Source organism: Artibeus jamaicensis, unplaced genomic scaffold, assembly GCF_021234435.1.
Source record: "Artibeus jamaicensis isolate MK-2021 breed Jamaican fruit bat unplaced genomic scaffold, CSHL_Jam_final scaffold_1964, whole genome shotgun sequence".
NCBI classification, from domain to species: domain Eukaryota; kingdom Metazoa; phylum Chordata; class Mammalia; order Chiroptera; family Phyllostomidae; genus Artibeus; species Artibeus jamaicensis.
The window spans coordinates 6985871-6999329 of record NW_026522030.1 but is presented as its reverse complement, the minus strand read 5'-3'; the positions used below and the strand labels follow the sequence as shown (position 1 = coordinate 6999329).

The following is a 13459-nucleotide window of genomic DNA, read 5'->3' as shown; positions in this document are numbered from 1 at the left end:
GCACAACTCTATGGCTTCTTTTCCTTGCTTGCTTGGCTTAACGCCCCCCCCCCCCAACCCCGCCCCAGTTTGGGACTTTTCCTAAAGTTTGTTGAAACCAGACACCTTGCTCCAGTGAGCCCGCGTGCAGCCTTGGTTTAAAAGGCCGCCTTCAGCGCACCCTCCCCGCCCCCAGCGGAGACTTCAAAAGGCCCAACGGGCGCCGCGGCACCAGCACCTATGAGCCGCCCCCTGCGCCCAGAGCCTGCAACGGAGTCGGAAGACGCAGTGCGGCCAAAGTTTCAGCGCAAGCGGACCGGGCAGGAGGCTCAGTCCCGTGCGCCCATGCCCCTCCCGGTACCGCTGCGCTGCGATTGCCTGCGTCCAGTTTAGGGAAGGGGACCTGGCACCCCCGCCCCCCGCGCCTGGGGCTGCGGGGACCCATGAATACAAATGCCGTTAGGCTCACGAGGAAGGACCGACCGTCCAGCCTCGCACCTAGGGACCCAGTAAGTGCCCCGGGGCTCTTAGAGTGCTGGGGGTACCTGTGTATGTTTTTAAAGGTGTGTGCCTGTGGGGGGGGGTGCACATTCGGGGAATGAGTGTGTTTTTGCCCTCATATGGTGGACACTAGCGGAGAACTGTGTGCAAGTGGGAGAATGCCTGTGTATGTGCTCTTGGGGGTGTGTACATGGGGTGTGTGTGCGCGCATGAACGTTTGCTTGAGAGATGTGTGCGCGGGTGTGTAGGTTGGAGGATCTGGCTAAGCTAGTGTGCATTCGTGCATCTGCGGGTATGGAGTCTGGTGTGCAATCTAGTCCAGACACCCAGGGTGTGTTTGTGTGGGCCCAGGAGGAGCGCATGGCCGTGCTTGCATATGAATGAGCGGGAGCTTGTGTTTGAGTGTGGGGGAAGCAGGGGTGTGTGGGGGAGTGTGTGTATGTGCGCACCAGTGAACAAGTAGTGGAGGGGGAGGCGGAGGCAGCTAGGGCTTCTGATGCAGAGCTCCGACTGGGGTTGTGGGTGTGCGAATTTGTCAGGTGTTTGTGGCAGGGTCAAGGGGTGCAGCTCTGTGCTGTAGTGTGGGGTCTCAGGGAGCGTCTTTGATAGACTGAGTGGGGACTGAGTGTCAAGCTGCCATTTCTTACTGCATGGAGAGGGAAGAATGAGGGGGTGACCAACGTTTAACAAGCCCACGCACTACGGGTCCTGGAGTCTGTTCTCCTGGGAGTTCTGGAGCTGGGAGGAAAAGTGTGTGTGTTTGTGTGTGGCGGAACACTGGTTGTTGTGGGAGTGTGCAGACAGTCCTGGTCCCACAGTTGTCCCTGGAACTCCAGGTTCCTTTCAGCAGTAGTATCTGTCCCCTCTCTGCCTCTATCTCCGCCTCCAAACTTGGGACCTCACAAGCCGGAAGTCCCGAATCTCTGTGCTGTGATCATCCCGCTGTGCAGCCCTGGCCAGGTCGTTCCTCTCTGTCAGTCTGTTTCACCATTTCTACAAAGGGGTTGGGGGAGTCTCAGCTGGACTGTGGTGGGCCGGTCCAGAGTGTGTCCCTGGCTGCGGCCAGCAGGGGGCAGCAGGGGGCAGCAGAGGGCGGCCCAGCGTGGGGAGGAGAGAAGGTGGAGAGCTACCGCGGGCCGAGACTTTAAATCGCCTTCATTTCCCCCAAATCCTTCCTTTTCCTCTCCTCCCCCTGGCCAGCGGGGAGGCAGCTTCCACAGCCCTCTGTGCGCCCTCGCCCGGCCTTGCTCTGTCTCCAGGGACCGCCAGCAGCCCGCCTCCAAAAGTTTGATCATCTCTTTCTCTATCTTTTTTTCTGCCTCTTTTTGGTTGAAGCAGAAAAAGAGTGAGGCAGGGGCAAGCACGGCGCCGGGACTCCTGGGACCATGGGCCTGGCGCTGCTGCTCCAGGGGCCCCGGCCGAGTTGCCTGGCCGCTCCGGCGCCCCTGGGCGCGGGGCTGCACTGCTTGTGCGGGGGCCGCGCGCTCTGAGCCGGCCTGGCGCGGCGGGGCAGGGGGCTGGCGGCCCCATGGGGCTCGCCCACACTTGCCCCCCCGGGTTCGGAAGCATGAAGTAGGGGCCCGCCATGGGAGCGGGATCCGCGCGGGGGCCCCGAGGCACAGCAGCGGTGGCGGCTCGCGGGGGGTGAGTATGAGCTTGGGGACGCCCCCTCCCCAGCTTCCTGCTGCTCCAGCCTAGGGGAGAGCTGGGGTTCCCCACGGCGCCGCACGCTTCCAGCAGGACGTCAGCTTCCTGCCCCTTCCTGTACCCCTGTGAGGTGGGTGGCCAAGGGTTAAAGCGGGCTATGCCCCTGGCCCCAGGGTTGGCCAGTTCTGTCTGCCCTACTCCTCCTGGCCCAGCCAGGGAAGGTCCGTAAAGAGCCCGCCTGGGGTCAGAATTGGAGGTGGGTGGTGGCCCCTGGAGGGGCCGGCAGGCGGTGGAGGGGGTGGGCTGAGGATTCTTGGGGGGAGGAGGGGTTGTCCGATTCTGCTATCCCGGTGTGTTCTGGTGTCAGTATCCACACGTCCCGAGCCTGTAAGTCTCCGTTTCTGGCTGTTCTTGTAAAACTGTCCCCAAGTTTCTAGGTTTCCAGGTCTCGGTGGCTTCTGCTCCTGCCTGTAGGGGCTCTGTGTGTCTTTGCACGTCCCCGATTTCTGGAAATCTTCGCGTGTGTGTCAGTCTGTTTGGGTTTGGGTTTCAGTGTTTCCCTGCTTCTCTGGGGTAGGGGGTGGGGTCTCTATTCCTGTTGCGTTCCGGAGTGTGAGAGAGAGAAAGTTAGAGCCAGGCTGCCAGAGCAGTAAGGGCCCTGGAAGATCACCCAGTGGAACCCCTCATTGTACATCTAGTTGGAGAGACGGAGGAGGAGGGCCAGAGAGAGGCTAGGTAGAGCTGGGACTCACGAGGCTCTGAGTCCCAGCCTGTAAAGTGGGAGTTGTAAGAGAGTGAAAGTGTATGAGAGGGAGGCGCTGCCCTTGGCTATGTGTGGGAGGGACCTCAGGAGGATAGGAGCAGCCCCTGGGGGCTGTATGGACTGGGGCTCATGCCCGCTGCCCACTGTGGGGGGAAGCACAGAACTTGCTGGCTTTCTGTCCTGCCCCGAGGATCAAAGGACACTCCCAGGAGGCTGGTCTAGGCTGTTGCTCCGCCCCACCCTCCAGGCCCTGCCCGTCTGAGCTGGAATGGGGGATGATGCCGCCCCCCTCATTCCCATGTCTTGGAAAAAGAAGGCTGGCTGAGATCCCCCACCCCCCACTGCAATACACACACATACACACACAGCACCAGTAAGCACACTGCTGACTCATTTTCTCCAGAAGACCCTGTGCCAGGGCAGATGCCAGTGGTTGTGTCAAAAAGTGGTGCCAGGCGAGCACCCCAGAGTGGGGCCCAAGCTTTGGGCAAGTGGACAGTCATGCAGCTTGGAAGTCAGCCTCTGCTTCCTCCCATCCTACTGCCTCCCTCACCACTGCAGAGCCTGTGCCCTCCGGTCTGGTTCCACCGCCTTCCAGCCGTGTTCCTTCACCCGGCTCCCCAGACCACTGAAGTGCCCTGTCGGTTGGCGGCAGAGGACTCACACCCGTGGGAGTCAGGTTGCAGGGCAGAGAGAGCACTGCCGTCACATACTGTGGGTCCCGACTCTGCCCTGCGAACTTGGGCAAGCCTCTCTGCTTCTTGTTTTTCTCACCCACAGTGTGGGCATCTTAATTTCCCAACAGGCAATAGGGTTTTGTGAGGATTCATGACACGTTGCTTGTAAAGGGCTTAGAACAGTGCCTGGCTTGTAGTAAGTGCTTAGTAAACGGCAGCTGTTATTGGTATTATTATTCATTGCATCTTGAATGGACGTGTGAGTCAACTGGAAACTTCTGGGCGGCATCCCGTCCAGACAGATGACCGTCTGTGTTCCCATGGAAGAGGTGTAAGGTGTGAGGGAAGGAGCCCGGGTGTGACCTTCTGGCCACATGGGCCCTGGCCAGTTCATGGAGGCAGGAGGAACAGGTCCATCCCTCGCTGCTGTTCTGTGTCCTATGGGCAGCAACCTTCCCAGCCTACCCCTTGGGAGCACAGCTGAGTCCCGAGTCCTCAGGGCCCGCTTCCTTGTGTGTTGCAGGGTCTCAGCACCCTGGGCCTCAGCTCTGAGCTCTCAGGGGATGTTCAAGCTGGCATGGGTCTCCAAGCTCTTGTGTGTTCCCAGGTGACGAGGATGGAGGAAGAGTCATACTAACCAGGCACAGGTTCTGGCAGCCTCGTGGTCCAGGAGTAGCCACATTCGGTGAACTGGCAGAGGGCCTTTTTCGGGGGAAATGAATGCCTTCCTGGAGGACTATGTGGCCAGGCTGTGTCTCCGGGGTCAGGCACCTCACGCGTGACTCCAGTTTCAGCTGCCTCCTGCCCCCTTTGGCCCCTGTGCGCTGGTCTTCCCGACATTCTGGAGCCCTGGGTTCACTGAGCCAAGGCCCGCAAGTCAGTGGTGAAAACAGAAGTCTGGAAGAACCAAGCCCTGAGCCAGCGCCGCCGCTAAACGTTATTACCAGTAGCCTAAACAGGATTGGAACAGGAGCAGAGGGATCTGCAGGACCTCCCTTTGGGAGCCAACTTTCCAGGCCTGGAGCTCACTTAGATGGCTGGTTGGCTCCCCAGGCTGCATCTCTGTTCTGGTTGGTGAAGGCTGGGACTCTGGTCTCTGGCAAGTAGGAAGTCCCTGTAAGTCTCTGGTTTCTTCTCCACGGGAGGCAAGCCCAGGGAAAAGGCCTGTGTGTTAAGCAGCGGAGTCAGATGATACGGGCCACTGAGGCCCTGTGTGGCTTTGGGCAAGGCACTGCCCCTCTCCGGGCTCAGCTGCCCATTTCTACGACAAGGGGGCGGGACTAGAATCTGGCCGCTAGATGAACTCAGAGGGTCTTCTCCCACTCTATACTTCCGCCCTATACTTTGGAAGTTTAGGGTCAAGTGCACACAGAACCCAGGTCAGCGGCATTTTTCGAGGTGAGTGAATGGGGGACAAATATTTTTGTCATAGGCCTCCAGGGCTGAAATTCTCAAGTTCCAAACTGTGGTGTTAGGAAAGCTTAGTTGAAGAGAAGATGCTGATCCATCTCCCATGTGTGTTCTTTCTCCTGAACTTGGGGAATTGAAAATATTTTCCCCTCATTTACCCTCTTACTCTCTACAGAGTAGTCACCTTGGCATAGCCCAGCAGGAAGAACTGACTGAGAACTACACGTGTGGTTGTTGCCCCTTCTCTGCTCCACCTGGCTGCTCTTTAGCAGCTTGGGAAACATTCTAATATGGGGGAGGGATGTGGCATCACACAATGAGGCTCCAGCAGGGAGAGCCGGGGAGAGAGGAAGCTGGAAGGACATGGAAGGGAGACAAGTGCGGTTGCAAGAGCCCTGGGAAATGAGGGGCAGTGTCTTCTGAGGTGGTGCCCTCAAAATAAAATGAGTCCCCGGGCCCCTGAGTTCAGGGACTGCTGAGTGACAAAAAGTGTGGCCAGTTTCTTTCAGGGCTTCTCAGAGCTTGGTGTGCAGTTGGGCTTCGGGACCTGCCATGGCTGGGACCTAGGAGACGGCTCTTCCCCAATACATGGAGCTACAGTTTTCTGTAGTGTCCACCTGGTGGATGGAGGGAATAGTACTGAAGAATTATGGCCCCAGAACCTGCCCAGGGTGACCTTGAGGAAGTCCCCGCCCCCGCTTTTGTCCAGCAAAGCTGCCTATTATTTCTCTGCAGGGCTAATGGGGCTGCCATTTGTTGCAAGTGGGCAGGTCACGCCAGAAGCTGGGCCTGTTCTCCAGACAACTCCTGGACAGCTAAGCAACCTGGCCTTTAGTGATGGCTGGTGCTGGTTATTGGTAAATCCTGGGCCTGTGTGTCCCAGCTTTAGTCCTCCCCACCTGCCCCTCACCACTGTCTTGGCTTGCATCCTGGCCAGCCATCTCTGGCCACATGCCGCCCTCCTCTTTGCCTGCTCAAGGATCAGATGCCCCAGGTAGCTTCGGGTATCCCCAGTGGCTGCTCCCACAGGAAGGTGTAAGTGGATCACTGCCTCTGCCCATCTTGGCTGGAGCCACTGAGCAGAGCATTAACCCCGTGGTCCCCAGAGTGCTGGAGCAGCAGGGACAGCCTGTGGAGCACTTGCATGGCTGGTGGCAGGCCAAGCCCTTCATGTGCACGAGCTTCTTCAGTCCTCATGCCTGACCTGCAAGATAGGGAGTACCAGCCGTGTTTCAGAGGAGGAGACAGGCTCAGGGAGGTTGAGCGACTCATTCAGGGCCGCACAGCTGGTAAGCCCTGGGGCCGGGTTTCCACCTGCGTCTGCCTGGCTCCCTACCATCTCCTCACTTTTCTCCTCCCATTTTGCATCAATGTAAAGTCAGCTGGGCAGCTCTTCCTTAGCATGCACTGGTCCTGGTTAAGGGATCTCCTCCTGCTCCATGCCTTGAGCCCAGAGAGCGAGTTTTCCTCTCTCCCGCCCTTTGAGGACACCCAAGCAGACTGGACTGGTTTTCCCGCTGACCCTGTAGCCCTCACTGTACCACCCATTGGGCCTCAAGATCATGAGGCGATGGGGAGACTGATGCCCAGAAAAAGGTAGGGGAAGGGACTGGCTCCTTGTTGCCCAGTGAGTTTGTGGAAGGTTTTGAGCTGGACCTGGGGTTTCCTGACACTCGGGGCAGGGCTTCCTGTTCACTATTTCCTGTTCCATGACCTTGGTTTATCACTCTGTAAAAAGCAAGGTTGTATTCATACCATGTGTGCAGTTTCTGTCCCAAGAGGCTGTGCCTAGGGACCCATGGGTGTGGACTATTCCCAGAGGGTCCTAGAGCCTGCACCTTGCCTCCCACATCCCGTGACTGAGGCCGGGATAAGCCTGGGCTGCGTGATCCACTCCAACTCCCCAGCGGATCTGGGCCGAGGGGTGCAAGCTGATGCCGCCTCTGCTTATGTCTCCTGTCCTCTAGGGGGTTTCTCTTCACCTGGATCTTAGTCTCATTTGCCTGTCACCTGGCCTCCACCCAAGGAGCTCCTGAAGGTAATGCTCTCTTCTCTTTGTCCAGGGGGAGATGGGGGACAGAAGGGCGTGGAGGATGCAAGGTTCGGGGCCACCCGTGCGCCTGATCGGAGCTCAAAGCCTTGGTTTTCTCATCGGGACTAGAATCAAGATGATCATTGGCGAATTCTCTCAGGACATGAAAGAATCAGCTTCAGTGTTCTGTAAGGGGTAGGAAGGGCTCTGCGGAAATGTGGAGGGGTGATCCTTTTCTTCCTCTGGGGTGCACAATTTGAGTAGGTCACTTTGGACCATTGAGTCTCACTTGTCCCTGTTTGTCCCAGGACAACTGTGGCGAGGAAGCTGGAGGGCCACGACTATCATTGCCTAAGACTGTGACTAACGCTCCCCTTGCCAGGAGATCCTGTTCTTCCCAGCTTTCCCTGAGGAGCTGTCCAGGGGGGCAGGGCAGCCGTGGGCTGGCTACACCGCTGCCCCTTGAAACTGAAACCTCTCCCACATCTGTTTGTCAAGCAGCCACGAGGCCTCTTAAAATAGCAGCCCTTCCCCCTTCTCCACAGCTGCGGTGTGTGGGGCAGGTCGCCGGGCACTCCCAGAGCCCCCGTGGCCTGACCTGGCCGCTGGGCCGCGATTGGGCCCCTGGGGGAGGAGGGCCGTGCCCGGAAGAGACTCCTGCTGCCCGGCAACATTTTGTGCAAATGTCATATTTTCCGAACTTGCTGTTTCTCCCACAAAGTAGGTGAACAGCTGTCCAGAGTCCTGAGTCAGGCACTGGGGGCTGGGGAGAGGCCGGAGCTGTGTGGAGCCCAGTTTATGTAATAAAGGGATCTTGCTGTGGCCAGCTGGCTGGGCCCTTCCATCTTGGCGTTAGGCTGCATTCATTCTCCTGTCCCCTAGCTCCTCACCCTTGATGGGATTCTGGATGTGTCTCCACCCTGCGCTCCAACCTGTCTGAGGGGCTCCAGCACTGAATAGCGAAGTGGCTAAGAACAAAGATCCTGGAGCCAAGTGGTCAGGGTTCAAACCCCAGCTGTGCCTTTTATTATAAGCTGCGTGTCCTTGGGCAAGTTACAGCTAACTTTTCTGACCCTTATTTAGAAAGTGGAGATAGTAAACAATACTTGCTTCGTAGGTAATTGAGAGAATCAAGCAAGGTAATGCATGTAAAGCGCTTGGTACATAGTAAGTGCTCAATAAAGATCAGTTACTATTGTTAATTATATTACTTACCCTGAAAAGTTCGGGCAAGAACAGCCCCTTTCTCTCTGCTGTGGAGCCCAGAGCCATCAGATGCTTCGGGAGCTTGGTAATGACCACCTCTGCTCCAGGTGTAAGAGTTTGGGGCTCTGCCCGTGAGCTGCATGCAGTCTGTGGGGGAGGCTTGGGATTGGCTGGTGTCGGCTTTGAAACCCACCTGGAGAGGACATTAAGGGAAACCTCATTGGTGCCACCTGGTCTGGCCAGTTGTCATTTTTCCTGGGCCTAGTGCAATTGGCTGTGCGCTGCAGTGTTCAGGGAGAGATGTATGCAGGCCTGGGGGCCTGCCTGGAGCTGCTGAGGTGGCACGAGGGGGAGGGACGGGTGGCTTCCTGCCCTTACCTCTTCCCCAACAAATGGCTGCTCCATTCTAAGTTGTTTATAGTGAGTAGCTCTTGGACATAACAAAGAGGTTTCCGGTGCTTAACATGTAAAATACACTACTACTCAGAGAATCCTTAAGCAATGGTTTACTTTAGCTTAGGATCTGCAGGCAGAAAAGGTGGGGGGAAAGGAGGAATCTGAAGTGAAATGAGGGCCTTCGGGTCCTAGGGAGGAATGAGGGTCTTCAGTCCAAGTGACTGAAAGAGAGGCTGCAGCTACAGAGTTCTTCAGATGGAGTTAGCTCTTCGTCGCTTGCCTTAACAGGCAGGGAAACCGAGGCCCGGGAGTCAGGAAGAGCCTTGGCCCGAGGGTCCTGGTACAGGCTGAGTCAGAGGAGATGAGGAAGACCACCATTTCGTCCGCCCTATGATGCAGCCACTCTTTGTAGCCCCGTTTTACAGTGGGGGAAACTGACCCAGGGCCCAGACTCACAGGGGGTCTTACCCGGGTCTAAAGTCTGGCCTTCTGACCCCAGAGCCTGCTGTGCCGCCATGAGGCCAACACCTACGTTTTCAGTTTCTGCCAGCTTGTCTGGCTGTCCATCATCTCTGTTGTCAGTTGAGGGACTACCAAGTGCTAAGTGCTGCATTCAGCCCGGTGCATGCCCCTCACTGCGGGCAGTGAGGGAGAGGGCAGTCCACGCTCAGGGCCTAGGGCTAGGAGCTCAGGGGAGGGGCCCCGAGGACCTGACCCAGACCCCGGGTCCTGAGGCAGCCTCTCCTTGCTGCCAAGACAGCCAGCTCAGAGCCAGCTTCTGCAGGCCCTGGTGGCTCAGCTGCCTGAAAGCGGTTGAATGGCTGGTGAGAGGCAAGGTCAGGCTGCCTTTCCCCAAACACCCTGGAAGCACTCCTCTTGCTGGGGCTGGCCTTGCCGCTGTAATTACTGGGCGGATGTGACCTGGCCAGGTCGTGTTCTGCCAGAGGACAGAGGTTGCAAGGATGGATGCCTTGATGACTTCCTCTCCTCTCTCCAGGGCCACCCAGGGAGGGTGGAGTCATTGGAACTGTCCTCTCCCTTCTGTGTAGATGGAAGCTCCCCAGAGCCTGATTGGCCAGACAGAGACCTTGGCATTGGGGGGGGGGGGACTCAGTAGGTTCCCAAAGGTGGACATCCTTCCCAAGCTCCTACGACATGTCCGTTCCAGTCACCTTGCTCCCTCACTTCTGGGACTGCTTCCCGGAGGAGATGGCTTTCGAGCAGAGGGAGGAGAAACAGGTCACAGGGACAGCCGCTAATATTCTTAGCACTAGCACCGGGTGATGGTCATCACTTTAATATTAATAGCTATTGTTTGGAAATGCGTGTTTTGTGCCGGGCACTTTTTTTGCAAGTGAATTAGCTTACTAATCCTCACAACATCCTTCTGAGTTTGGGACAATTGTTATCCCATTTGATAGATGGGAAAACAAAGGCACTAAAGTCATGACTAGTGAGTGATGAAGGTGGGATTCAAACTCAGGAAGTTTGGCTCCAGAGCCTGTGTTTTTTAACCACTATGTGCAAGACAAGGGACTGGTTCCAGCTCGGCCACAGCCATCAATCAGCCAGGGGGCATCGGGTGGCAGTTGGTGGGGTGGCCTCGCTGCCTGTGCACCTGGAGGTACCCTCCTGACACAGACCCTGACCGTGCCCTCTCCCCGTGCCCTCCCTCTTCAGATGTGGATGTCCTTCAGCGGCTGGGCCTCAGCTGGACCAAGGCAGCGGGTGGCCGGAACCCCCCACCGCCCGGGGTCATCCCGTTCCAGTCAGGCTTCATCGTTACGCAGCGGGCCCGGCTGCAGGCCCCCACGACCGCCATCATCCCAGCCTCCTTGGGCACAGAGCTGGCGCTGGTGCTGAGCCTCTGCTCCCATCGGGTGAACCATGCCTTCCTCTTCGCTGTCCGTAGCCGGAAGCACAAGCTGCAGCTGGGCCTGCAGTTCCTCCCCGGCAAGACGGTCATCCACCTGGGGCCCCGGCGCTCTGTGGCCTTCGACCTGGACGTGCATGATGGGCGCTGGCACCATCTAGCCCTGGAGCTTCGTGGCCGCACAGTCACCCTGGCGACGGCCTGTGGGCAGCGCCGAGTGCCCGTCCCGCTGGGTTTCCACAGGGACCCGGTGCTCGACCCGGAGGGCTCCTTCCTTTTTGGAAAGATGAGCCCACATGCGGTCCAGTTTGAAGGTGCTCTGTGCCAGTTCAGTATCTACCCTGTGACGCAGGTCGCTCACAATTACTGTACCCACCTGAGAAAGCAGTGTGGACAGGCTGACATGTACCGGCCCCAGCTGGGGCCCCTTCTCCCCCGAGACCCTGGTGCACCCCTTGCCTTCCAGACCGACCTTGCCCTGCTAGGCCTGGAGAACCTGACCACTGCCATGCCAGCCCCGGGTTCACGGCCAGCGGGCAGGGTGACTATGGTGCTCGCCACACCTGCCAAGCCCCTAAGGACTAGCAACACAAACCCTCACAAGCCTGTCTCAGTGCGAGAACGAGCCTGGACCCCACTGCCACCTGCCAAGCTATCAGCAAGTGAAGCACTTCCTCCCGTGCCCCCGGCCTCTCCTGCCAGCTCCACCATGCCTGTCCAGCCATTGCAAAAGAGCACAGCCACCAAAATCCCCAAAAGCCACCCAATCAAGCCTTCAGCCCCTTCTCCTTCAATTCCCTCTGTCAAAAGCCCTCGCCCCACCCAGAAAGCAGCTCCACCTTCCTTTACAAAATCAGCTCCTCCCACCAAGAAGCCAGTGCCACCAACCTTACGCCCGGCTCCTGCCAAAGTGTCCCATCCCTCAGTGAAGCCGATCCAGAGGAACTCTGCCACACCCAGACGCCCACCACCCAGTGCCCGGCCCCTGTCCCCCGTCACTGGTGCCTCCCAAAAGCCCTTTCCCCCAGTGGTCCGGACGGAGGCCAGGATGAGCAGCCGTGCTGGTGAGCCGGCTCCTGCCCGCACCAGCACACACAGACCTCCCCAACCCACCGTTTCGACCCCGTCACCTGCCTCCGGTCCTGGCTCTACCAGGACCACTCAGCCACTAGCCACAGCGATGCTTCCTACCCTCACTCCTGGTTCAGTCCCCTCTGGAAGCAAGAAACCCACTGGATCAGAAGACACAAAGAAAGCCAGACCCAAGAGCAGCCCCCGGAAGCCCTTCCCCCTCCGAGCCGGGAAGGCGGCCAGGGATGACCCTGTCCGTGATCTGACAACTCGGCCCAGCCCTAGGCAGCCCCGGCCCGGCCAGCAGAGCACCCCGGCCCCGGTGTTGGTCCCAGCGCGATTCCTGTCCTCCAGCCCCTGGCCCACGAGCAGTGGCTATTCGCTCCTCCACCTGGTGGGACCCACGCCTTTCCCGCTGCTGATGGGACCTCCAGGGCCCAAGGGAGACTGTGGTTTGCCGGTAAGACTGGGTGAGGTGTGCTGCTTGGAGCTCTAGTGGGTAACGGGAGCAGTTTAGGTCGAGTGGGTTGTCTCTGTTCAGAGCAGAGGAAGAGAAGATGCTTGGATTGCAGTAGGGAGCTGGCTATGAGCAGTGTCGGGATGTGAACCTGGGCCCCCCACTCCTCCATGTCTGCTGTGTTTGTGATTGTAAGTCCCCTGTGTTCGTGATCCACTGAGCTGGGCTTGGCTCAGGTACTGATCACCCTTGGGCTTTAGTTGGCCCAGGCCCCAGGTCATCCTTTGCTATTTCAACTGTAAAGGTCAAGTGGTTTGAGGAAAACCATGAACCAGCCAGGCCCGGGTCACACAGCCTCCGAGGCCCGGCTCCTGATCCCTGAACAGAGCTCCTGGGCCACCAGCTTGCCTGGCAGTTTTGGACGACGGTCCCACAGGGGTAGTCCTTGAGTGTATTTTGTTTGGCACATGCAACCTTATTTAAAAATATTTAATAAGTTAACTACCATTTTTAAAATACAAGAGATTTCTTACAAAGGAACTCTCTTGGAAGTGGTAGGGATGCCGTGGCCTGTGGCCGGCAGCCAGGTCAGGGCTGCCGCTTTAGACAGGACCTGTCCTCTGCTCTCTGTCAGTCCCCACGTCTCCTGACTGGGCCTTCCAACCCGGTCCTTCCACCCATCTGTGTCGCCTGCCTGGATCCCACAGACATCTGATTGGTGTCCCCTAGTAGGGGGGTGTGGGGTAAGGAGGGTCAGTCGGACCCCAGCAGTCAGGGAAAGGAGAAGGAATGTTCCACGTGCAGGAGACATTCTCAGGGTCAATGTCTCCAGCTTGCCTGGGACTGTCTCCAGGAGCAACGACCTTTCTGCAGCCAGAGGCCAATTCCTGCAGCCAGAGAAATGGTGGGATGGAGTTTCCAGGAAGCCTGGGCCTCAGCTCTGCCCGACGGCCTTGGTGATGGCCACTGTGCAGTTTCCTCCTTGTGGGCTCTGTGCTTGACATCGGGTTCCCTGCAGCGCGGAGACGGTGGCATAGGCTGGGAGTTCCTGGGCCTTACAAACACACTTCATGAGTTTTAATAATCATTAGGAATAATGTTTATTCAGCCTGTCTCCAGGAAGACCGAGGGCCCGTTTTTATTATAACCATATTGTAGAACTTATGGAAATTGTGTGCATTGCTTGGCAGTTATGTCAACATTCTGCTCAAGTCCCCATGGTCTGCAATTGGCAGGGTGGAGGGCTGGGAGTCAAGGACAGGAGGAACCCTCCAGGCTACACAGACGACTCAGGCACCGGGTGCCTGGAGCCCTGACAGCTCAGGTCCCCAAGCTGGACGGGTGCTAGTTCACTGGCTGTGCAGTTGAAAGGGGGTGAATATTCTCCCTTTGACAGCGCAGTAAGATTCAGGGGCTCCACTCTGCCTAGTAGAGGAAGCCAACCCTG

General features: G+C 57.9%; 1 protein-coding gene across 4 annotated transcripts in view; it reads left to right on the top strand.

Annotated features, from left to right (window-relative positions):
• The first annotated feature begins 267 nt into the window (after positions 1-267).
• The window catches only part of COL27A1 (collagen type XXVII alpha 1 chain), a 128327-nt gene continuing 115135 nt past the window's right edge, over positions 268-13459 (top strand). For 3 of the 4 annotated variants that reach the window (XM_037139478.2, XM_037139479.2, XM_037139477.2), the window contains exons 1-3: positions 1620-2124; positions 6945-7015; positions 10292-12015. In XM_037139478.2, the coding sequence (XP_036995373.2) occupies positions 2066-2124; positions 6945-7015; positions 10292-12015 (1854 nt within the window). In that variant the 5' untranslated portion in view covers positions 1620-2065. Of the gene's footprint in view, positions 489-1619; positions 2125-6944; positions 7016-10291; positions 12016-13459 lie in introns of those variants that run through there. The other variant, XM_053656263.1, reaches the window with a different exon arrangement.